The sequence below is a fragment of the Chlamydotis macqueenii genome, chromosome 2 (genome assembly GCF_036417535.1).
Source record: "Chlamydotis macqueenii isolate bChlMac1 chromosome 2, bChlMac1.mat, whole genome shotgun sequence".
In the NCBI taxonomy this organism is placed as follows: domain Eukaryota; kingdom Metazoa; phylum Chordata; class Aves; order Otidiformes; family Otididae; genus Chlamydotis; species Chlamydotis macqueenii.
Genome location: NC_141557.1, coordinates 48,571,208 through 48,596,960, shown reverse-complemented (window position 1 = coordinate 48,596,960; position 25,753 = coordinate 48,571,208). Strand labels below are relative to the sequence as shown.

Below are 25,753 nucleotides of genomic sequence, written 5' to 3'. Positions count from 1 at the left end.
AGAAAGCCTTTTGAGGATCCCTTGCAGCATCTCTGTGCTATGAAATTGTTTAGAATGCAATTTGAGTATTTGAAATATTTATTTTTCATTACATCTAGGCTATGTATGCTATTCTGCAGAGATTATATTGGTTCCATCATTTATTTGAATGTTAAGCATCTGAAACACGTTCATGTTGACAGGTTCCAAGGAAATCCATGCTCTTTGGTACTTAAGCAATTATTTTCAACGTGTCCCTATAAAATTATTGAAACAATCCATTAATTTCTTTGACCAGTAATCTGCTGAAAACGACTGACTTAGTGTATGCTTTGCTGTATTTATAGTAGTTTAAAAATGGCTTGAATTGAGTCAAGGTGCCTTTTTTTCCTTCCTCATCTTACAGTTTGTAACCTTAAACCACATTGCATTCTGTTCTTGTTCCCTCTTCATGTTTTCCCTTCCTCTTTTGCCCTTCCTCCTTTCAGGTTAATTCTGAGTTTTATACTGGATGGTTGGATCACTGGGGGCACCGCCATTCTGTTGTGCCCGCACAAACTATAGCTAAGACACTTAATGAAATCCTGGCACACGGTGCTAACGTTAACCTGTAAGTGTGTGTTCAGTAGAGGTTAATTTTGGGGGGGATATTTTTTCCAGGTTCACCAAAACCTGATTTAAGTGGATGGCTTTTTTTCCTTTTTAGGTACATGTTTATAGGTGGGACGAACTTTGCCTATTGGAATGGTAAGAAGTTACTTAAATTATACTAATGATGTAGGGGAGCTGTTTATGAATTAGGTAGTAATGTATTCTGTGAAAGAATAAGCTATGCCTGCTTTCACATGGCAAAATACAGCAGTAGCTGTTCTCTGTCTATTGCCAGCATGTTGTACTAAACCCACATGGTATTTATCTTTGCAAAGGCTCCTTCTGCTTCACTCAGGCTTCTGAAACAGTTGAAACGTGGATAAATTTGTTTATCTTCAGAATATTTCTGAAGACTGTATAACAGAGCAGTGTGAGCTCAGAAGGACATTGTCCTCCATCAGGAATAGTTTCTTTATGCCAAATCCCAGATACCAAGGCCTACATTGAATCTAAAAATGTAGCCGAGTCAGATGGTGATTGGAAATAATTCTGAAAGTTGATACCTTTGGAAAAAACCCAATTCTTTCACTGTTTCTATTGTTTGGTTTTTTTGTTTTTTTGTTTTTCTTCCCCTCTCTTAGGTGCTAATATGCCCTATATGCCACAGCCCACTAGTTATGACTATGATGCTCCACTGAGTGAAGCGGGGGATCTGACAGAAAAATATTTTACCTTGAGGGAAGTCATCGGTATGGTGAGTGTCCCTGGGACATGTTTAGAATGGTTCGTTGAAACATCCCTGGTGTACTGCAAACTCTCTTGCTGTTGTGTTGATATAAGTTACTTCTGAACTATTTTCTGCAGGTAAGGGAAGTGAAGTAGAACAAGGCAATTAGGCCAACTTAACTGCTTTTTTTTTTTCTATAAAAGGGGAAAGATCTTGCACCATTCTGGCTATCCTTTCTGTCCCAATGGCTGCCTCCTTCCTTTCAGAATCGGGGATACAGGTACAGGTCTGACACCAAAATAATTCAGCTCTGCTTTTTTGCTGTGTTTTGTTTCTTTCAACTCAAGGTCAGTAAGCTGAATTGGCTGGCTCAGTCAGATGAGAGCCAGTGCTGGCACAAGGGGAGTGGAGGGAGGCAGGAAGGGTTTGGCTGGGAGTAGAGATGGAGGAGGATCCCTTGCAGCGTCGATCAGCCATTCAGTCAGCTCAGACTCATCACTCGATGTCAGCCTGATACACGCTACAGCTTGGTGCTTTGACTGGCTGTATCCTGTACTTCATGTTGTGATTTTGGGCCTCTGTGAGAAGGAGTGTGTTTGTCCAAATGAATGCATCTTGTTCACATCTGAATGATGAACACATCTCTCAAACTGGAGACTGAAGTGAAACATGGAACGTGAAACCTGTATCTGGATTTTGAATAGCCTTACATGGGAGGCCATTCAGATGAGGCTTAAAAACTGATTCCATGGGAATCCCAAGGCTCAGGCTTGTACTCTGTCCTGTTGCATGCCAGCAACATTCCTATTTACTAGAAGACATTTTTTTGATAGATCGCCCTAAAGTATATTACCCTTTCTCTAAGGTTGAGCACGCATTTATCTCTGTACTTGTGGAAGGCTTACTGTGGATCATTTTCTTCAGTTTCTCTATTATCCCTAAGCTTTCCATTGATGGAGTAATTTTGATAGCTGTCTTCATACAGCTCTTCTCACCAGAGAAATTCCCAAACTTCCTGTTTTTAAGCTATTTCCTTCAAGGCAAAATCCTTATCTGAAATGTAAGTAGTGTTTTAGTGCACTGAGATAGCTTTGATAAGATCTAAAGTGTTCAGTATAAACTAAGGTGTGTTGGGTCATGGTACAGCTCTTCTTGGTGTGATTTGTTTATCTCTTACCTTCCATATCCATAGGATCTTTAGGATCTCAGTGCAGTTTTCCTGTCACTGCTGTGGGTTCTAAACCCATAAGAGTTTACCTATTCAGTTGCAGTTTGAAGTGGAGCTGATGAAAGAAAATTAACTTGCCTGTAACTAATGACTGCATTCAACATGTTAGCTGTGCTACAAGGCTAGCGCGTTATAATCTTCCTTTACTGTTTCCTTCAGTTAATAAATGTAATACAGAAGAAGGGTTTCAGTCTACAGCTTCTTTCAGTTGCTGACAGCATTCTCTAATTTTTACTATTTGGACTGAAACTTCCTGCTTTTGACGACTTCTCTTGGGTGAATATAGTTTTTATTTTCTTTAAGCCTGAATATCTTGATTAATTTCAAATACAGAGAGAAAGAAATGAACTTGTTACTGGAAATATAACTTGGACTTTCATCAGTCCATAGTTGAGATTTGACAGGAGGGCATTGGGAATTGTACTGCTGTGGTCTGTTTAAAAAAAAAAAAAAAAGAGATCAACGAAACAAAAAAAAAACAACCCTTGTCTTGGTGCACAGGCAAGCTGTTGAGCATGAGTTTTATGCTGGATATGCCATGTGTAAGCCCAGCAAATTATGCCATGTGCTAAAACTTTAAAGCTGAAATTAAAGTAAAATCTCTTAAGAATACCCTTTCAACCCCTCACCAAATTTATTTTAAAAAACCCCTAGGAGCTGCCAAAATAAGCACTTGCAAGTCACTGAATGTGCAGATTAAAATAGCCTTCACAAGGGCAGTCATTTTTGCATGTGTATTAAAACGTAGGCTTAGATTGCTCGATCACATGCTTGAAACACTGTAGAAGTTTTTTTCTCTGTAACTTGCGGACACGGCCATGATCAGTAAATGAAAGAATAGATGGGAAGAGTGGACTTAACAGGAGACAGGTAATGGCTGGAAAGGGATGATGGCAAGGAGAAAAGAAGGTTGTAGGCTCAGAGAGGAGGAACCTAGAGTATGGGGCAGAAAGCCACTGTCTAGACTTGTCACTCCTCAAAGGTGTCCAAGAAAGTGGTGGATGTCCTTTACGCTTTCTCTCTGCTGCTCTCAAGTGGCCCTTTCTGGAGACATAGGGCAAGAAGTAAAGAGAAATAGCCTGGCAGTCAGAGTCTTTCCTTGTCATGTTTCCCTATTGATGGATAGGGCAGTTGTCTAGACCGGGACCAGAAGGAAGCTCAAGGGTTCATGGAACTGTGGAGGAAGCTGAGATCCCAAGGCCTGCTTCTCAAATAAACCAGCCTAGGAAGTAACAAATTAGCAGGTGGTGGTGGAGTATAGTAATGCTGAAAGGAAAAGCACAAGAGGCTAATAATTCCTGTGTGGAAGTGCTTCTAAGGAAGAGTCAGGTGAAAATACTTCAGGAGAGGTTAACTCAAGCTCCCATGGACTGGGGAGACGACTGCAGGAGGGTTGTAGAAGACAGTAACACAAACTCTAGCCACAGGAGGGCTCCAAGGGCACTGTGATTCTTTGGCAGCTCTTTTGTTCCCTGTGCTTTTTACAGTATTCTTGAGTTGAATGGTTATTTAAAATTGTTATGTGATCAAGTCATTTTTTTTTTTTTTAAAAAAACCTTCATCATCTTAAACTAGATGCAGCTGTAATTCTTTAGCACAGTGAGATTATCTACTTTTAGACGAAGTTCTATTTTTGTAAGTTGTGAAGTGGAAAGTGAGAATTCGGTTAAAGCATGTTTGTATTTGTTTTGTGTGTTTCTTTTTTTTTCTCCTTTCCTTTCTAGTATAAACAGTTACCAGAAGGTCTTATCCCTCCATCAACACCCAAATTTGCATACGGGAAGGTTCCCTTGCAGAAGGTAAATTAACATCTGTAATACACTGTGTATCTTTCCATAATGCTGTATGTTTGCTGTTTGCAAAAAAATGTTTATGAGCGTTTCATCGCAGTCTCTAGACATCATACAAAATGAAGAGGAGAACCTTGAAAGCAAACTTTCAGGAAGGAGGGAGCAGAGCTTGGGAGTTAGGAATCATGCCCATGCTGGAAAGTGAGAAAATATATGTTATCTGGATATAAAAAGATAATTTTTACAATATGCAGTATGTGCCTGAAGTTTTCCTAAACTGAAATTAATATATTATTGACACAACAGAATCATAGTTGTTTAAAATAACTCATGTATGAGTAATGTGGCTGGGGGAACACTAGCATGAGAGCTGTGAGCAGAGGGTTTCTGTAGCTGGTGATGCCTCTGAAGTAGAAGCAGCAGGTAGGATATGCATATCTTTTAAATACTTCTAAGTGTTTAAATTTTGAATATGGAGCATTTATCAATAAGACTTTCAAATTTATTGAAAAGTTTCTTACAAGAGTTGTGAAAACCTGTAGCTGATGAGAGAAACTACATTAGTTTCCTACCAAAGGAAAAGCATGCAGAACCCAGCCTTGCTGTATCTTGTCTGACAACAGTGGTACAGCTGGTCAGCACATGAGTAGCTGGGGTTTGTCCATAGCACCATCATTTTAGGACCAGTGACAATGAGAACTAGGTTCCTGCGGTGAGCGTAGAGGATGGTTTAAGGGGGATGGAAGAGATAACAGGTATGAACTTGGCTGTATTCATTCTACTGGGCACAGACAAGTTGTTGTGAGCTGGAGGATTGCTGCAGTTGGTGTACTGGATGCTGTAATTCATAGTGCATTAATTTTACACTTTGTACTTCTAATTTGGCAGCCACCTTTCCAGTCAGTGATGTACCTGGTCTATTATGCACTGCAGCTGAAGTGTTGCAAAATTTGGTAGCGATAAGACTTTGCAGTTGTTTTCAAGTCATCCCACTCAAGTGGTGGGCAGAAGTATTTTTTTTTATATAAAAGTGATTCACCAGTGAGGTTGAAACAGATCTATATCATTTTCAACAACCTTTGAGTATTTTCAGACCTTTTAGGGCAGGGGTTGCCGTATGAGTTTTCACTGAACTGGCTTATATTTGGTAGTGACTATATACCATTATCAGTACATCCACCACTCCTACTGCTACCATAGGTTGTCAGCATTTGGGAGCCTAGCAATCAGATTTTGACTCTCCCGTCTCTCACACTCTCCTGTTGTTCATGGCTCTCAGGTAGGGCTGTCCAATTTCACTGGAACGATGAACTTTCATGCCTTCAAGAAATGAATACTGCAGGGTGCCTGGCCCAGACACCTGTCTTATGAAGGAGGAGTCAGGTGACTAAACTTGCTTGAATAGTGTGGCTTTGACCTGGCCATCATACTGGAAGCGCTGCACCTTTTCACCTTCTACACTTCCTGCTTTTTTTGAGAGAAGATGTTTTACTCTCCACTTGTCAGTTTTAGGAATCCAGGTAGCACATCTAAACTGCCAAGTGAGAGGTTCATTGCCTGTATGTATACTGTTATCTGCACTGAAAACCTCTAGAATTGTTTTCTGGGAAGAAGGCTACTTTTTGCTCTGAGAACCCACTACTGAACTGCAGCAGCAGTTTACTCCTCTGCTCAGTTATGCTGCAACACAGGATGAGTCTCAAATCACAGAGAGATCACAGCCAAAGCTGTCCTCTCAGCTCCATCGTGCATTCTAGCCCCTGCTGGGACCAGGTCCAGTGCACCTTGTTGTATGAAGAAGCCTGAATGTATTTGGGTGAATATCAGAGAGAAAATATTCTAAATGATGAGACTTGGCTTTGATAATGGTAAACTTCCCAGCTGTACCGTTTGCGGTGACAGTGCTAAAACAGGTACTATGTGAAGCTTCACTGTGCAGTTGAGGTCCAGCAGTCAGTCTGCTATGCACAGCATTGAATCTACTGCAGTGAACCAACTCTCTTGACGCTTTTGCAGAAAGGAGTAGTGAAAGGAGAATCCAGATTATTTTCAGGAGTCATATGGTGTACTTTACAGAGGTACATGTAACCAGAGCTGGCTGTTCTCTATTCCACCCTCCCCCCCCCAGATATTCTGTGACAATTCAGTCCTTAAGTACCTGATCAGCTACTCAGGACCTAAACTTGAGGAAAAGAGATCTTTGCCTTTAGCAGTGCTGCCTGTTGTATTTGCTGTTCTTCTGGAGGCTTGCAAATAGGTTGCCCCAGATGAAAATAAGTGGGGAACCCAGGCTAGCCGGTTATGGAAAAGAAATTAAAAAATAATAATAAAAAAAATAAATAAAACCTCCCCTGCTGTTCTCTGATCAGGCAGTTGTTCATTTTGAGCTGTTGAATTATTTTAAAGAATTCTCCTGGATGGTGAAAAAGATGCTGGGGACACTGACATTGCTACAGAAGAGCAGAAGGCAGAAGAGCAGGCAATGAGGAAAAGAATCTTACTGCATAGATGGAAAAGAGGATTGTTGAAGATGAGGAATGAGTGCAGGCAAAGGCAGAACAGCAACAGATGGGCTCAAGAAATGTGAGCAAGATCACAGGTTTTAGGAGTTTAAGACCCGGAATGTGGGGAGCATCCTTTCCAGAGGGAAGTGAACGAGTATTGGTGCCTGCAATGTGTCTGCATGGCTGTGCAGGCCTGTGAGCAGGTGGTAGTTTCTGGTCACCACACCCTGAGGAGTGCTTGGTCACAAGGAAATGCCTGCCCCAGCACTGCAACCTGCAGACTCATAGGTTCTGGAGTTTTACTCAGTTCTTAGGATGTGGAGCCCTCAAGCAATAGCACGTAGCAGGCAACACTGATGTGAGTTGGGGGTAGAAGGGTGTTAAGCAAACAGGATGCTGCCAATAGTTGATATCATTCCTGTTGGAGTGATTTTGCTTTTTTTTTTTTTTTCCATGCTTGGAAAAAAATACAGGTTGGTTTTGAAGATCTTGCTCTGGAGGATAAAAAAGTATAGCTATTTTTATTAGTAGTCACCTGTTGTTTTACAGGTTGAGTTTTTAAAAATTGTTGACAGTATTTGTAATTTTAAAATTTACTGTTAAGTTTCTGTTATGGTACTAATTGCCCACTAAGTAGGAGACAACAGGAACTTGCAGCAAGAGCAGATCTTGCTTTGTTTTTTTTTGTACATACCACTTAAGAGTGAAAAGCTGAACAAAAATAATCCATTGAAGCTTCAAAGAAATCTTCTGCCAGCCCAGTCCATAAGTGAATCATATGTGGTTGAACTGTGTTCAGAAGCCTCCTTGGTAGCAGGAAATTTAAAAAAAAAAAAAGTCAAACAGGCACATGTACAACCTGCTAATACTCAGTTCAGCAAGGCACAAAGCAGCACTCGCTGCCAGTTAGTAGGTAATTCAGGTGACCATGTGCATCGTAATACTGCTTACGTTCATTTCTCATTTCATTGTCCACCTGGGGCCAAGACTATTAACGTTCATAGAGTTGTTATTTAGTTCTGTTCAACTCCGTCAGTGTTTAGTGCAAAGATACTCATCTGTTGCTTCACGCCTGTTGTACAAGACCCAGCAGGTCAATCTCTGCCGTGGCCTGCCAAGTCCCACATATTGCTTTAACATTACTGGCTCCCTTGGAGGAGCACAAGATAAGGAACGGAGCACGTACACAGTCCAGAGCCTTTGGGAATTTTACTCTGCGAAAGCTGATTGTTATTTTAGATGCAGTGCTTAAACTGAAAACATAAGAGCAAACTACTTTCATCAAAATTTTCCAAGCCATTGTTTGACTGACAGTCTTCTTAAGAAGGTGAACATGCTTACCTATGGACTATGGAGGGTGACCCAACCTCCAAGTAGTGATGGCATTACCCTTTGTATGCTTATGGCCTCCTTTTGCTTTCTTGTTCCTAGATAAAGATTTGAGAGAAGCTCATTTCAAAAGTTCATTCAGATCTTTGTCTATCTGCTTGTTGTGGTTTAAGGCCAGTAGGCAGCTAAGCCCCACGCAGCCGCTTGCTCACTCTCCCCCAGAGGGACGGAGGAGAGAATCGGAAAGATTGAAGTGGGTTAAGGTAAAGACACTTTAATAGGTAAAGCAAAAACTGCACATATGAGTAAAGCAAAACAAGGAGTTCATTCACTGCTGCCTGTGAGCAGGCAGGGGTTCAGCCGTCCCCAGGCAAGTAGGGCTCCATCATGCATTATGGTTAATTGGCAAGACAAATGCCATAACTCCGAACATGTCCCCCCTCCTTCCTTCTTTTTCCCCCAACTTGTATTGCTGAATACGACATCGTATGGCACGGGATATCTCTTTAGTCAGTTGGGGTCAGCTGTCCTAGCTGTGTCACCTCCCAACTTCTTGTGCATCCCCAGCCTATTTGCTGGTGGGGCAGGGTGAGAAGCAGAAAAGACCGTGATGCTATGTAAGCATGGCTCAGCAGTAACTAAAACATCCCCGTGTTATCAACACCGTTTCCAGCACGGATCCAAAACGTAGCCCCATAAAGGTACTAGGAAGAAATTTAACTATCCCAGCCAAACCCAGTACTGTAATGACAAAATAATTGCATGTACATACATGATTCATGCTCACTTCTCTCACATATCGGATGTTGCACAGTGATGTATATTTTAATATATTATGTAATATTTCAGCACTGCTGAGTTTCATGTATGCTCTGCAGAAATTCAATACATCTGTTACTGAAGTAGCCTCAGAAGTTTGTATTGCTGTAAATGCTCTTATAGTATACAGTTTTGCATTATTTTAAATGCCTGATTTTAACTGTTTCTTTTTCTCAAGCATTTGAAAGTAAATCTGCATTTGAGAAATATTTTTAATGTCTCATGTGTTAATTACTATTAATTAATTAAGAACAGTGACAATACTTCTAGTGAAACAGACCAACATCTTGCATGAAAAATAAGAATGCAATTTGTTTTTTGAGCTTGTAAGACACTAGGCGTATTGTGTGCATGTTGACTAACATAGAATTGATAGTAGATTTAGAGAGAATTGCAGATGAGTAGAAAGCTCTGTGATCGCAAAAGGAAATTGCACATGGTAACAAAAGACGCTTTAATTCTACACATATAAGTCCTTATTCAGCAAGGTATTAATTGTATCCCTGCTTAGCTCAGACTTATTCCAGAGTATCTCACTGGAAATCAATGGCATTTTCCCTAGCATGACTGTAAGTATAATTGAGCAAAATGTAGGTAATATAGTTATCTTGTATTATTTGTCTAGAGCAGTTGTGTTTGTGTATAGAACTTTTGTGAGAAACTCCTGGGTTAGTTCTCAATAAATAATAAAGGGTCACTTTTATTTTTATGAATACATAGGAAATTTAGAACATCTGAATTTTTAAAACATTGCTCCACATGTAGCATGTTTCTTTCAGGGTTCATCAGTTCTCTTTACTGTGCTGTATTATTAATGGATTTGTAAGGATGATGTAAGGGCTTAAGATTTCTTTGCTTTCTGGACAGATGCAGCTAGGTGGCTGGATATGCACACTGTTACATTTGGATTGAAACTTACTGACCTTCATATCTCTGCTTTGCTATGCTGCAGGTGGGCACTGTGGTGGACGTTCTTGACAGGCTGTCACCTGCGGGACCAGTGAAAACCACTTACCCATTAACCTTTGTTCAGCTAAAGCAGGTGAGGATTCCTTCAGTAGGCACCTTGCAGTAATTTTCTAAAGTTTATTTGAACAACCTTCTGAGGTATGACTCTTGTTATGTCCATTGTCCTACGCTTTATCTCAGCACAGAAGTAATAGTGTTAAAAAGATGTCCAGGAGTTTTGCACTGGAGGCTGTTCTGTATTTTACAGTGTTCCTGTTTTGTACCTGAGGTTTTTCTCTTTCTGTGAATGTAGGTATATATGCTGTCCAGGCTTTCATCTTTATCTTTCTCCTCTCTGAAGTATTGATTTTGAGATTCTTAAGAGACTTTTTTTTAAATCTATCTTTTTCTCCGCTATTAATTTTCCTTATCCTGTTTTTTCTTTGCCTCTCCCCGCCTGCTATCGGAGTGAGCACAGTGGCTAAGGCACTGCTTTCACAAACAAGTCAGAGGTCCTGGAGATTGGAGAATGCAATCCATTTGACACTTCTATAGGCCTCTACTTATTTTTAGTCTTTTTACTACATGTATGGATGCTAATTGCCTGCAGCTAAAATAAACTGCTTGGAGAGAATGTGATAGTGGTGGTAGCTGGAGGAGGGGGAAGAGGGGAGAGCACTTCAGCAGATGCTTGGGGTATGGCATTAATCAAGCAGGGGTTCAAAGCTCAGATTTTTCCTTTCCAAACCACTAAAGCTGCAGGTAGTATGTTGTGGCTGTATGTAATTTCTAGTGGACTTTTCTCTCTTGTCCTCTGGCTTTCCCACTCTTAGTAGTCTGCTTAGGAAAACTCCTGAGAGAAGAAGGCATCCAGTGGAGCGGCCTAGGATATTTTTAATTTTTTTTTTCTTTCTCTCCCTCGCTCCCCTCTACCCTTTTCTGGGTACCTGGTGGCAAATATACTGCAAATATAATAATTGTAGCAGAATAGAAATGGTTAAGTCTTACTTCTTCCTGCCAGGGTTATGTTCTAATTCAGGTCTAGAAGATAAATGGTTTTGTGACTACTGAGTGCATTTTTTTACTTGTTTTTAATTTGTTTCACTTTGTGATCAGAACAAAAATCTAATTACTCTATCTTTTCTCTTTTTTTTCTTTTTCTTTCCTGATGGGGAACTCAATGAAAAATATTCTGAAATGTTCCTGGTGTAAATCAGGTAGTTTTAAAAATCGATAATATTGACTTCGTGAATATGTCAATTTATGGGCACTAGGTGACAAGTGCACTCCTTGCAAGTTTGTTACGTAAACTCAGTTACGAAGGGATTTTCCAGCTACCTTTCCATTGATTTTAATGAAGAAATAATACTATCAGTCATTAACTGCTTTGTTTTTATTGAGGAAATACCTTCATAGCTAAGACCCTTATCTTTTAAAGTTACATAAATGTGCTGATGAAACACTTAAAAATGGAAACTCTGAGGAATTTACACCTCTTAACTTAAAGGTCAAAGTGAACTCTAATCTGAAGCTGGTATCTGTAATAGATGCTATCTGAAGTGAATGAAAGTTAACATTTCAGTCCGAGCGTGTAGGCAGGAATGTGGGACATTTCTTATTCATTACGTTAATTGAAAGTATGGAATGACTTGTGTCATTAATCTTTTTTGTTTTCTTTTTCCTTTCTTTTCTTAGTATTTTGGGTTTGTACTGTACAGAACTACGCTTCCAAAAAACTGTACAGAGCCAACACAACTGTCTTCACCTTTGAACGGAGTCCATGATCGTGCCTATGTCTCTGTCGATGGGGTAAACATTGTTTGCTGGTATTCATTTCTACCATGAGTGGCCTTCACAAAAGTCATGGATACAGTCTGCCTTTTTTTTTTCCTCCTTCCTCCAGCTTACCAAAATCACTTTATTAAATAATCTTCTTTAATCAGAGGAAAGAAGTAAGAAAGTATGCAATTGATTCCTACTAAATGTTCATATTCGTATTTCAGAAAATATGACTATCTGTTATTCTAAGGAACATGTAATTGTTTCCATTTTTGAGGTATTTGAGTATTGATATAGATTCTGTGACTTAAATGAAAAAAAAAAACAAACCCAACCCTAGAAGAAGGGTGTACTTGCAGATTCATGAAATACATTAATGATGTATATGCTTGGTGACTTTCTACAGTGTTTCTGTAAGGGTTTTTTTTGTTTTTGTTTGTTTGTTTGGGTTTTTTTTTTTATTTTTTATTCCCCCTCCCCCACCCTTTGAGGGGGGGGAAGTGGAAGTCTGAGCCTATGTCTTGCCTTATGAAACTGGCTTCTGACCACAAATTAAAAAAAAAAAAAAAAATCTTGTAAAGGATGTGAACTTTACCTTTCTTCCCTTAAGCAGGGTTTTGTTCACAAACTTTGATAGCTGGTTTTTTAATTAATCTTTGACTTATGCTGTCTCTCATCACGTTTGTGTCCATGCTAAGCTCTTCTTTCCTTATGTTGTGGGAATGAGGATAAATAAAACTAAATATTGATATAAGCTTAACTGGAAGATGAAGCCCTTTTTAATCACTGATATTCCCAAAATCTTTTAAGTCACTAGACTAAATTTGAGAACTTGCTTTTTGTGAATCAGATCCATCAAACCCCACTAAGATTCTAACAGTTGATTGAGTTAGTTGAAACTAACTTAACTAACAGCTAAGGAAAGAGACGGTGTCAGTTAGACAAATGCTACCTAGTAGCACATACAGTTGATGTACTGACATGTGAATATTGACATAGCAGCTCTTTGTGTATGTGTGTGCCCAGATGGAAGAGGAGGAAAGGAATATTTTTTTTTTTACTTTTTTTTTGTTTATTTTCTTTGTTCTCTTTCTTTTCTTTATACAAATCGAGGAGATGAATGACAGAGGTTTGTTGATTTTCAATGGTTATTGTTTTCTTCCTCTTGGTTTAATTCATATAGGTTCCTCAAGGTGTCCTTGAAAGGGACAAATCACTTATGATAAATATAACTGGGAAGGCTGGAGCAAATCTGGACATCTTGGTAGAGAATATGGGCCGAGTCAACTTTGGTAGATACAATAATGACTTTAAGGTAAGTAAAATCAATTGAGTTACTGCACTGTAGTGGCTTTTGCTCTTTTTCATTAAAAAGAAAGTAGTGGGTTAGAGCAGAAAGATCAGGATTACACAGCTATAACTTTACCTCAAAATATAACTACTTACTAGTTTTTATTTTAGTTTTTCCAGTCACTGAAATCAATTTGGAATTAAAAACTGACAGACATCTTTTAAGTTTGTTTTTGTTAGTTCAGTTTTGTTGTCAGCCAAAGAGTCACCCACAAGACTTTCAGGTTGAGTTGAGCCTGTAGCTAACGTTAAAATGTGCAAAGCTGTTTGGAGAAACTCCAAAAATGAGTTGGAAATCAGTCTAGGTCTTGGTTGTACTTGGGTCTTGTGGATCCTGGGGTTGTATTTGTGTGTGTGTATGTATATGTGTATATATACACTTTTGTATTTCTCTCCATGTCCCATTTCATTTGTCAGCAGCATACCCTTGCAATATTTTCAGTGTGGCTCGGAAAGGCTGTCTCACGAGCACTTTATCGTGCAAAATTGCCGGTTCAGATTTGGACTGATCAGGTGTTAGAGTTAATTATCAGAAAGCTTCCAAATGCCTCTGGTTACGTGGTACTCTTTGGGACTGTCACCTCCCTGCATGAGTGGCTCTGGTGTGTTGACCTTGGCTGGCCACCAGGTGCCCACCAAGCCACTCTATCACTCCTCCTTCATCAACAGGACAGGGGAAGAAAATGTGACGAAGGGTTTGTGGGTCAAGACAAGAACAGGGAGATAATTCAGCAATTACTGTCACGGGCAAAATGGACTTGACTTGGGGAAATAAATTTATTGCCAGTTAAACAGAGTAGGATGATGAGAAATAAGAACAAATCTTAATAAACACCTTCCCTCTACCCCTCACTTAGTCCCAGGCTCAATTTCACTCCTAACTCTTCTACCTCCTCCCCACAAGTAGCACTGGGGAATGGTGGATGTGGTTTCAGCCACTGCTTCCTCCTCACATTCTTTCCTTGCTGCAGCACGTGGTCCCACCCACAGGAGACCATTCTCCACGAACTTCTCCAACGTGTGTCCTTTCTGTGGGCAGCAGTTCTTCAAGAACTGCTGTGGCAAGGGTCCGTTCCACAGGATGCAGTTCCTCAGGAACAGACTGCTTCAGCATGTGTCATCTATGGGGTCACAAGCCCTGCCAGGAGCCTGCTCCAGCATGGGCTTCCCACACGGTCACAGCCTCCTTTGGGCATCCACCTGCCCCGGCGTGGGGTTCTCCACGGGCTGCAGGTGGATCTCTGCTCCTCTGTGGGCCTCCGTGGGCTGCAAGGAGACAGCCTGCTTCACCATGGTCATCACCACAGGCTGCAAGGGAATCTTGGCCAGGAGCAACATGATTCATCCCCCTCCTTCTCTGAGTCTGCAGGGCTCTTTCTCTCCGGTTTTTTTCTCACTCGTCTCTCACAGGTGCTACACAGTGGTTTGGGTTTTTGGTTTTTTTTTATTTTTTTTTTTTTTTTATTTTAACCCTTTCTTAAATATGTTATCATAGAGGCACTACCAGTGTTGCTGATGGGCTTAGCTTTGGCCAGCAGTGAGTCCGTTTTAGAGCTGACTGGAACTGGCTTTGTGCAACATGGGACCAGCTTCTGGCATCTTCTCACAAGCCACCCCTCCAGCCCCCTGCTACCAAATCTTGCCTTATAAACCCAGTGCAGTGGGGCTTCCACTAGTGTAACCCTAGGAAGGGTAGGGGCAAAAAGGAAACTTTTCTGGTTTTAGACTTAATAGGATCCCCAGTGCTGTGTGATATTTGCTAGCCAGTCTTGCGTTGTGTTTGTGCTGTGTTCAGTGCTATACTCAATGAAGAAGAAATTTGCAGCCCCTTAACTGCCAGATTTGACTTGGCCTAAACTGATTTGGCAGTTTTCTTTCAGAAAGCTTGTCAAATGTTTAATGACTGTCCAGATTAATAGCTCTCTGAGGATTGTGATGACTTTCAGTGCTAGAGTGATGCCAGGTAAATTAGAAGCTCCTGTTTCCTCTCAATCTAGGTTCTGTGGTGGGTGTCTCAGAGCAGAATTAAGACTTGTCCAAAGTGTTTCTTGGTTAGTTTGGGTGCGAGAGCAAGAGAAAGGCAAACATCACAGGAAAGACATGTGCCTGAACAGTTATCAAGCAGAGGGATGTATACTGTGAGGAAGTAAGATTTTTAAGGTTTTAAGTAAGGGAAAAAAGTAAACTCAAGTGTGGATGCATCTTGACTAGCCTAGTTGATGAGACCACAAACTCTGGTCGAGTGTGGGCCTGTTAGAGAATCTAGTTCAGTCATAAAACATAGACTAGGAAGAGATTTGCAAGATCAACAGTAGGCGGAAACTCCCGTTCTGACACTTGTGTTTTGCTGACATGGGTAGGATGGGCCCTTTTGCATTGTTGAAGAAGGATATATTGGTTACGATTAAGCAGCATAGAAGAACTGAAGATGAGACTTAGTTTAAGGGAGTCTAATTGAACAGTTATTTTATTCTTAAGTGTGTTGTGAGAATTTCTAGGTGTGTCTCCAGTTATGCTAAGATAGTCAAGGCAAAACAGTGTAACTCAACATTTGCTAAGCTGGTAGCCTACAGGCTTTCAGCATATCAAAAAGCAGTTTCCCATGCCCTGTGTTTTGGAAAGCATGCTGTTTTTAAAATCCTAATCAGAAAAACCTAAATGTATGTGGAAAATTTTAGGATTTACTAAAGCCTCTGAATTAAAAGCATGAGCGACTGAGGCTTTTCTGTGCTTGTGGCATATAAGTTCAGTGGGTAGCTGTAGTGCCAACTCTGTTCATACCATCTGTTCAAGGTACCTTGCCTTTATCTGAGTGGCAAGAGAGGGAAGCTAGTTCCCCAGAGTTGTGCCTTCCTGTTGAGGCAGCAGCAATGTTGTATTTATTTATTTATTAAATAATAGGCCAAGTGATAAGGAAACCTATGTGCTTAGCGATAAAGTAAGGTAACAGAATAGAGGTTTAGAGGTTGGGTTAGCTCAGAGGTCAGAGGATGGATTGTTAGTTAGCTCAGTGTTGCTGTGGTTGAGCTGAAATTCACACTTATACCAGGGTTTCTACCTTTTAAAGATTTAAGAGTGAAAGCAAGTTTAGTAGACATGAGCATTGTGAGAATAGTCCTCTAAAAGCAGGATCCTTCCGTGTAGAAGAGACAGCCTTTCTCTGATAGGTCTGGAATATGTGCATTGCTTCTTCCCACAGAATTGCTCTCTCACACTATTCTCATGTTGATTTTGAAAACTGGGAATAATTATACCTTGAGTTTGGGATATTTTATACTTTCAAAAATAACTTTAGGGGAAGAGGTTCCTACCTTGTGAAGCCTCACATTTTTAAGCAAATAGGGTAGCTTTTCTGGGTTTTGTTTGGCTATTTTTTATCACTTTTCTTTGAGCTTGAAAAGGAACTGGGCATTTAGCTTTCAGGAAGGAATCTTAAAAGGATTTTAGTTTTAAAACATCCTGCTGATCTAAGTCTTGTTGTTGAAGGACACAAAGGAAGAAAGTGTGGTTTCTGTTTTTTTCACATGCTTAATGCCGCCTATATCTTTGCTTTACTTGGAAAATTTTTATCCATATCTGGACTGCTGAATATGCATTCTTATGCAAACCAAAGTAAGAATGCTTAGTAGGCACTTCATCTCATTTGAAAAATCACACTGTTTGTAGTGCCTACAGATGGGCTTAGAGGGCGGCGGGTTAGAAAGTTTGAGCCAAAGTTATGTTGCATTGCTTCAATTGATTGCTAGACAGAGTAAAGTCTGGGTTGTATAGAGAAGTATTGCCACTTAACTCTATGGAGATATTTTATTTTGGTATAAGAAAAATAAGTACCTAGATGCCCACTTTACAGAACAGGAAAAGGAAGAGAAAACCAATTTGTGCTCGTACTGATGATGGAGCTTGTGGAGTCAGTGCAATGCTTATTAGACATCAGAACAGACACATGACAGTATCAGCCCTCCAAGGCCATAGAAAATGTGGTTTTGCTTGTTCCTGTTTGAAGTGTGGTATTTGCAACAGAACTTAAGTTGCACTGAAAAACAGCTTCTATGCAGGGTCTATTAAAGTGATTCTAAGGACGTAGCAGCATTGGTTTAAAATCAGCTCCCTGCATTACACTGAAAGACCACTTTAAAAACTGTTGTTATAGCACATTAGAATGTGTGCAGGGGTAACTTAGTGTTCCTTTGATTCTTCTTAAATCATGACCTTACTTGGCTTTTGCGTTCATTGTGCAAATACCCTAGTGTGCTGCACACATGGTTCCATAGAAATGAAACAGAACTCTGTGGGCTTGAAGCTGACTGTAAACTTAAAGTATTTCACTGAATCAGGGTCACAAAGCACATGCCTTGATTTTGTGATACTGTATGTTAGCTGCAGAAGGTCTGTGGGAAGTAAATACTGCTTTCTCTGCTATTGTGCGGGTTAATGTCTTGGTTTAGTGACTCAGTGTTACAGACTCTCTTGATGGTATCTCAGACTTGCGATATTTAATATTTTTTCCTCTCTTAACTAAGCCTCAGGTTTTGGAATCGTTTTTGCATTAAAGCAAAACAGAAATTTTCACAGTTACGGGAAAAGTTTGAAGAAAAAAAAACTTGGGCATCAGTGAAGGTTCAAAACTTTGAAGAGGAACAGATCTTTCACAGAGAACAAATGAAACCCTTTATTCTTAAGCAAAGCTTATTATTTGGTGAAGATTAGATGCTTAGGTTTTTTTCATACACAGATTGGCAGCTGTTGCAAGTACTTTGATTCAGTTTTTATTCCTGACTTTATAGTTGCAGCCAAATAACTTCAATTACATGAAACTAATTATGTTATATTTTGGCGGGTTTTTTGTTGGTTTTTTTTTCCCCTCCTTCTAGGGTCTAGTTTCAAATTTAACTCTTGATCAAGATATACTTGTTGAATGGGAAATCTATCCATTAGAAATGGATGAAGCAGTGAACCACAACATTAATGGCCACCTTGATCGACCAAGGAGATCTGTTGGCAATCCACTGAGTTATGAAGCACCTACTTTTTACACTGGTAGACTTTTGATTCCTGGAGGGATTCCAGACTTGCCTCAAGACACCTATGTCAAGTTTCCTGGCTGGACAAAGGTACAACTTTTTTGTGTAATAACTTGAAGTCTACTCAGAAAGCTACTGAAACTTCTATGGACAATCAAAGTCCACCTCTCTTGGTTGGGCAGAAGTTGTTTGTAATGATGAGGTGTCTCAAATATATGTAATTAAATAGGAAATTGATTTCTTGCTTTAAATGAGAGAGTTGAGACTGTTTAGCCTGGAGAAGAGAAGGCTCTGGGGAGACCTTATAGCAGCCTTCCAGTACCTAAAGGCTTATAGGAAAGATGGGGAGAAACTCTTCAGCAAGGCCTGTTGTGATAGGACAAGGGATAGGACGATTTGGTTTTTAAATAGAAGGAAGAAGATTCAGACTTGATACGATGAAGAAATTTTTTACAATGAGGGTGGTGGAACACTGGAACAGGTTGCCCAGAGAGGTGGTAGATGCCCAATCCCTGGAAACATTCAAGGCCAGGATGGATGAGGCTCTGAGCAACCTGATCTAGTCGAAGATGTCCCTGGTCCTTGCAAGGGGGTTGGATTAGATGACCTTTAAAGGTCTCTTCTAACCCAAACTATTCTATGATTCTAAATCTGGAGATAAACCATTAAGAGAAAGGAAACATATATTCAAAAGATATATTATATTGGTCTAGAAAGTGGAGCATCACAAGAAAAAAACCTAGTTTTTCAACAGTAAGAAAGATGAACTGTCAAGCTATTTAGAAATGCTGTGTTTAGTTGTGGGTTTTTTGTTTTAAGATGTGGAGCAGAAACAGCTTTTTGGAGGGAAGGAGTGAATACATGCCTTGAGATAAAACCATGTTTTATTCTCGAGAAAGCGAGAAGCTGCAGGACACTTTCCTGCTTATATTAATTGATTAAAAGTAACTGAGAACACATTTGCAGTGCTATGTGAAGAACTATAGATCCTATTACAAAGCATAGACCTGGACAGAACTGGTGGTGTTGTGCCCATAGATGTGCATCCAAAGCATAGAAGATGTTACTGCTTGTCTTCTGGAAGTTACCTGTAACTGGACTGAACTACTCAGAGAGCACTGCTGTGAGAAGCTTGTGGGCAGATCTCTGTTAATGGGAACTTCTCACAGGGCTGAAGTGTAGCTAGAGCAGCAAAGTGTGTTTTCACAGTGCCATCTTTGAAACAGCCAGCGTGCAGGATCGGTAAGGACCAGCTCAACTAGCTGGTGGGAGGCATAGAGAGCAGAATGTGTGCGCTGAAGTGCCACTCCTCTTGAAGGCCTAAGCATTTAAGAGCAGGCTTCAGGGAAGTGCCTGAGATAGTGTTAGGCAGCAAAACTACTCCTTTCTGAAACAGTTAATTTACTGCTGTTAAAATAGAGTAGGAGAAGGAGTTGCTGGTGATCTGTCTACAGTATTATAGTGGTTAAAGGACTTCCCAGTATGCAGAAGACTGATTCATTGCAGGCACTTAGTGTGGCTGGCACTGAGCTTGGATGAGGAAGTCTGACTTAGTCCCTCTTCCTATATATGTGCATATCTTACACAATCACTGAATAAAATAAAAAAAAATAGCTCCTTGCACAGGAACTGGAATCTGAGACTTTTGCAGTAAATTCTGTGACTTCATGAATCATAAATCTTCTTCAGGAAGCAAGATGACCATACCTTGCCCATTGGCAAACTCATATTTGAAATGGCAAATGAGTCCAAGAATTCTTACGTATTGGTGGAAATCTTTTCCTCTGATGTATAGAAACCTCTGTTTTACATAGTTTGTATACCCTCTGAAGTAGTCAAGGTAAAGAGATCACAGATGGCTAGTGAATTGATCCTTCAAGCTTTATATGGATTGGACCAAAGTTTTAAATAAGATACCCAAGAATAATAAGAATGAGATGTTACTGAGTGTGCAAGCTGAGACTTCCAAATAACTTTACCGATGAGCAAATGCGTTTAAGGCAGAGAGCTGTAAGGGTTTGAATTCTCCTCAGGTCCCGCTGGATCTGGGCCTTAATTCCTTAAGTGGCACTGTATAAATTGCTGATGCCAAGGTGTGGAGAGGTACTTATAATAAGGATTAAAACGTATCTGTTTGAGTAGTTGGAAAAACATGGAAACTACACTTACCAAGAAAACATTGAGTTCTAACGAAGATCCTACCTTCCCACGTTGAGACAAGGAATATGGCACCCTGGAAGAAGGGTGCAGCATTAACAGTCAGGATGTGTGTAGCTCCCTTGCCTTCAGTGGTTTTTGAACCCTTCACTGTTAATAAAACTTCCTCCATCTTTGCTGGAGGAAGCATGATGCCCTTAAGCATACATGCCCCTGAATGTATGGTTAGATTTATCAGACTTCTTTTTTTCTTCAGCAGAAAAGAGAATTTGGAGACAGGACTGTTCTTGATTTCTGTGGAATCATGGGTTGCAGTTGCTGACCCCGCTAAAGGAAATCTTGTTACTGAAAATAGAGATCCCCTCTTCTTTATTTTGTCTAGGGCATATTTATTGGTAGTGTTGTGATTTGCTGGTTTAGGGCATACGAATTCCTAAGTGTGCAGTCTTTAGAAACCGCAGTGTTAATTAGGACAGTTCAGAATTGAAAAATTAAGTTCATAGCTTTACTGGAAAAATTAGTTACAGTCAGTGACTGGTTAAGATCAGAAACAGAGGACCTTTCTGTTCATACCTCCTGTATTAGAAGTCTATTCAGTTGATTCCTACAAGTAAACTCCTCCTTCCCCTAGGGTTACAGTCACTCTCTGTAGTAGGTAGGATACTGTCTGGTGGGTACACTCACTAATTTATCTTCTGTGTGGGTAGGTTGCATTAATGCCATGTTTTCTTCTAAAACTACTACAAAAAACAGTAGCTAGCTTGAATAAATCACTCTTCTCTTGCCTTTTCATACAGCAAAAACAAGCCACAAAGCAAGATAAACTTGATTTAAAAAAAAAAAAAAAGTTTGCGTTCAAAGTTTATTAACACCTTGGCACAACTGTGCAAGATAGGATCTTACACCGCGGAAGTAGATACAGAACTGAAATAACTCACCTGCATTTGCAAATGTACCAAGTCCTTATAAAATTTCTTTTGCAAGTTTCATAAAATATGGTTTCATAAATACTTGAAAAAGAAAACACAAGAAAAATACTTCCAAAACGGCTTGAACAGCAATACTTACTGTATTATAATTGTGCTTCTGTAAATCCTTTTAGAAGTATTATTCTGATTTCAGCTATACCAGACAATTTTAGAAATCACTAAGAGTGCAGTGAAAGTCCTTACTTTCCACTGATTCAGACTGTTTTACTATTTTTATTAGTGTACCTCAATGCCATGAGTTAAGTTTGTTTTTCTTTTGTGCTCTGATTACCAAATGCCAAAACAAGAGGGAAAACAGATGCAGTTATCTGTTCCGATCCCTTTTCTTGTCCACTGAACTCTTGGCTGACATAGGGTGAAAAGGCACTTTGGAGGAGTAAAAGCAAAATATTTGTCCAAATCATCTGTTTAATGAAACAAGATTCAGCTCAAATCAGTCCGTTAACAGTTTTGCTGAGCATTCTGCAACTGACCGATTTATAGATTTTTGAAAAAAATCTGCATTTGTGTCACTTCAATGTGTCTATTCTGTGATGTATAAATTACTATTTTGACTTCTTTCTTTTTCATCTTGCTCAATTTTGTTTTATCTTTTGAACTTAAGGTATTCATAATATTAGAACAGTATTTTGAACTAGTGGTTCTGGCCACCTCCACTATAAAAAGTAATTTAAAGCGTTTGTATGCCAAGTTAACCACAATTTCATTGAAATTAAATTAATGCTAGTAGACCCCCAAAGATTTTAATGGTTTTAGGTAGCAACAACAAAATACAGTACTCTCTTGCACTGTGATTTCACAAGTTCTTTTGTTGTCTAAGCTATTACAAGTATAACAGGCATCTGAATTTCACATGTCTAGACAAGCTGTGTCTTTTTCATTAAAACATGCATCAGGAAGGGACTACCAAGATAATGTAGTCTTACACTTATATAGACACAACAGAATTAGGATCTACTCTTTTCTTCTATGAATTCTTCCTCCTTTTAACAATCAGCTTCAAGCAAATACAATTTTCAGTTTTGCTTTGGTCTGAAACTTGGTGCAAAATGCAGTGCCAGGAACCTGCGATTCTATTTTCCTAAGTATTGTCATATTTGGAATTACTGCAGTATTTGACCACTTTCTTTTCAAATATTAAGGATGGCTTTAATTCATCAGGGAATTTAGATTCTTTTGCCTTTCATTGGCATTGTCTTTAACAGATTTTCTGTTCTTGTGTTCTGTCAAACTGAAGGATGGAGGAAATTCAGTTACTATGTGAAGAGCATTATGCTTAAAACTATTTCATCATTTGATCTCTGTCAAATTATTAAAATGTCGTTATTTTTTTCTTTCTCTCTTAACAGGGGCAAATTTGGATCAATGGCTTTAATCTTGGTCGCTACTGGCCGGCCCGTGGTCCTCAGTTGACCCTTTTTGTTCCAAGGAATATACTTGTTTCATCGGTGCCAAACAACATAACAGTGTTGGAGTTGGAGCATTCTCCTTGCAGCGCCCAGGCATGCGAGATTGAATTTGTAGACAAACCTATTATCAATGCAACTGCACAGTATGAAAGTGATGCTCTTCAACGCTCTGTTAGAGACATATGGCTGAACCATCTAGAATGATTTTAGTATTTCCTTATCTTCCCCCCACTTTGCTTCCCTTCCCCTCAAACCATACTTCCCTTTTTTAAAGACTCAGTGTTAATCAGTAAGTTGTTTGCCTGAGGCAACTTTTAAAAATTCTTCAGAGACCTTTTTTTTTAATTTGCTGGAGTTAAATATTGTAATTCTCTTAAAAAAAAATAAAAGCTATAGCTTTAGAATTTGCCTTAGGCTGTGAAATTGAACTTAACTGGAAGATAACCTTAACATCAGTCTAGTAAAAATGTAGTCCTTATAGGCTGCTTACATGACAGGAACCTTCTGACGCTTTTCTTTTTTTACCATGTTTTGCAACTGGAAAGGAGCCTACAAAAGGGCTGCACAGTCCTGCTAGCTTGCTATTTACTTATGTAGACTGGTAGGTCAGAACTGCCAGTAGACTAAAAACTTTCAGCTGATTTTATCATCTGGTTAGTATCAACAGTCTGAAGGGGCTCACTGCCAGTGCTGAGCAGACCTCATTTTTTTCACATCTGTGCAAGTGACCTTGGAAAAAATTACAATTGGTTTCTCATGGGAGCAGTGAGAAGAACTGTGGAAGAGAACGCTCAAATGCAAGCTGGTCCAAACAACAGTGAGGTGGAGAGGGACCTTGCAGTCTGGATCTGTCCCTCTTGGAAAGCCAATTTACTACTGGCAATTACTGCTGTCTCTGAAGACTTGAAATAAATTGATAAGTACAAGGACATATGTAAAATTTAGGCTGTTCTGGTTGCACCATAGCCTCTGATTAACCTGTCTGCAGAATGTAGTCTTAAAATGAGCCATTTTTCCTTTAATTAATCCTTTTCCCTTTTTTTTTCTTTTCCCTAATGGCCAAGAGTACCTGTTTTTCTAAGGCCAACACATTGGAAGTGGAAGGCTTTAAGTTAAAGAATTCTAATTCTCTTTTAGTTGTTAATTCATATCTGTTTTGTTCCAGTAAACTGATGATCTTTGTAAGTGCCTGATATTTGCAAAGATGCACAATCTGTCAGTAGCGCTGACTTTCTACAGCAGACAGAATCTTCTTTTGATTCTTACTGTTTTGATGTCAATCATGCAAGCTCCTTGGCGAGCTTTAAACAACAAAAGATTAAGATGATGAAATCAAGTATTTTCATAATCTGTAGTTTCTTCCTTTGACTTTTGTCTGATATTATTAAAATGATTCTTTAAATATGAAATCCTTCCTCTGTGTGTTTGAAAATTAAAAAGGGGAGGAGGAAGAGTTTTGAGCAGTTACAGTATTAAGGGAGAAATGAGGTTGTGAAGTCTCTACAGAGAAGGAGTTATTCTTGTTGATGTCTCATTTGTTTTCTGCGTTATGAAGATGTGTGCAAAGGAAAACAAAACAAAGTAGCTGTAATGGGCTGTGTGGACCCCAGAGGTGCCACACTTTTCTGAGATGGCCAATGCAAAAACCCAGCTCTTCTCAGCTGATGAGGACTGATACTATCACCAGAGGAGAGAGTGAAAAGGAGCACCACTCGCTTGAGTATCTATATCTCCGATATGTTTGATGGGCTTTCAGACCACACGTGTGGTTCACCTGAGCCAGAGAGCTTCTATTCTTAAATTCTCCCCTCCGATGCAAAGGCTAATGGCTGGGGGCTGTGTTTTCAGTACCAGACACACTTCATTCTTGGAAAAAAAAGTGGCTTTCCCTGACCCTAAATTTTTTTTTTTTTTTTCTTGCACCATCCCTATGCAGACCCTGGAGCATGCTCTGCAAGCAGTTTATTATGAAGTGTTAATTACCTTGGAGCCAGGCCATGAGAGTAAGGAATGGAACAGAATTAGTTTCATACCAGTTGTGGGTTTTGTGGCTTGAGGTGTGCAGAATGACAGTACTATTTAGGTATTACTTGTACAACAGTTCAGTGCTTTTAACACCCAGGAGTATTTTTATTTTTGTGGCAGTTAGTGCTGTGAGGACAGTGGGACTCCCGGCTCTCATTCTAACTTCATTTTGCTTTACATTCTGCTTGTGAAAACGTAGTGTAATCCATGACTTCACTTTTTGCCATAACTCTGCGTAATATTACAAGCAGAAAGACTTTGCATCAAGGATTACAAACATACATCTGCTTAGATTTAAGAATAACAAAAACAACATGGAAAAAATGGGCTTAAAGTTTTTCAAGTAGGGCTCTAGATAGTAAATAGGCAGGTGTGCTAACAAAACTGCTTTCAATGAAGTGATCTCTTGTCTACAGAAAGGAACTGAAAGTTGGGGCCCCGATTCCTAATCCTGATCTATCTACATGAAAACACTGCTAGAGGTTGCCAAGTGCTGCAGTATTTATTTCAGTATGCAGAAGGGAGGTATCTGACAAGGGGCCTTCAGAGTCCAGCACAACCAAGAAGAACCTGTCGCCAGCTGCTGCTGCTTTACCTAAGGATTCATCTGTAGGTGCTGTAGCACCCCACACACTGGGTCGCTGTGTCCACACCCCTGCTGCTACTACGTGGCTGGGACTTATCTTAGGTTTCCCAGCCTTGGCATGCAGTCCTCCTGGGACCGAGTATGTGATACAAAATGGGACAGCTTGGCATTTGCTCCTTTGCAATCTTGAGCGGGTCAGTTGTTTTCGCCTGTCCTCAAATGTAGTTCTGTCAGCCATGTCTGGGGGTGGAAGTGAAATCAGAATGTAAACCTTCTGAGTGAGGGCAAATGCATAGGAAAAGAGAGACTGTGGAGAGTTAGCTGGCTCACCTTGACCCAGTGTTCAAGGCCCTGGTGGGTCCAGTTTCAATTTAATTTTGAGGGCATGGTAGGAAAACATTGTCAGACCCCTGGTTACTATCTGTGGTGTAGCTATGTGATCTGATCCAAGCTGAAGCTTAATAGGATGGTCTGTCTGGTGGAGCCAGCTGCTTTCTTGAAGGCATAGTAAAAAGAAATGTT

The 25,753-nt window shown here is 39.8% G+C and overlaps 1 protein-coding gene across 1 annotated transcript in view; it reads left to right on the top strand.

Moving 5' to 3' along the window:
- The window catches only part of GLB1 (galactosidase beta 1), a 46,728-nt gene extending 22,699 nt beyond the window's left edge, over nucleotides 1–24,029 (top strand). The window contains exons 8-16 of the mRNA XM_086742873.1: nucleotides 468–589; nucleotides 686–726; nucleotides 1,212–1,324; nucleotides 4,250–4,324; nucleotides 9,920–10,009; nucleotides 11,611–11,724; nucleotides 12,878–13,009; nucleotides 17,916–18,155; nucleotides 22,561–24,029. Coding sequence (XP_086598999.1) covers nucleotides 468–589; nucleotides 686–726; nucleotides 1,212–1,324; nucleotides 4,250–4,324; nucleotides 9,920–10,009; nucleotides 11,611–11,724; nucleotides 12,878–13,009; nucleotides 17,916–18,155; nucleotides 22,561–22,824 — 1,191 coding nt within the window. The 3' untranslated portion in view covers nucleotides 22,825–24,029. The remainder of the gene's footprint in view (nucleotides 1–467; nucleotides 590–685; nucleotides 727–1,211; nucleotides 1,325–4,249; nucleotides 4,325–9,919; nucleotides 10,010–11,610; nucleotides 11,725–12,877; nucleotides 13,010–17,915; nucleotides 18,156–22,560) is intronic.
- Nucleotides 24,030–25,753: the final 1,724 nt, after the last annotated feature.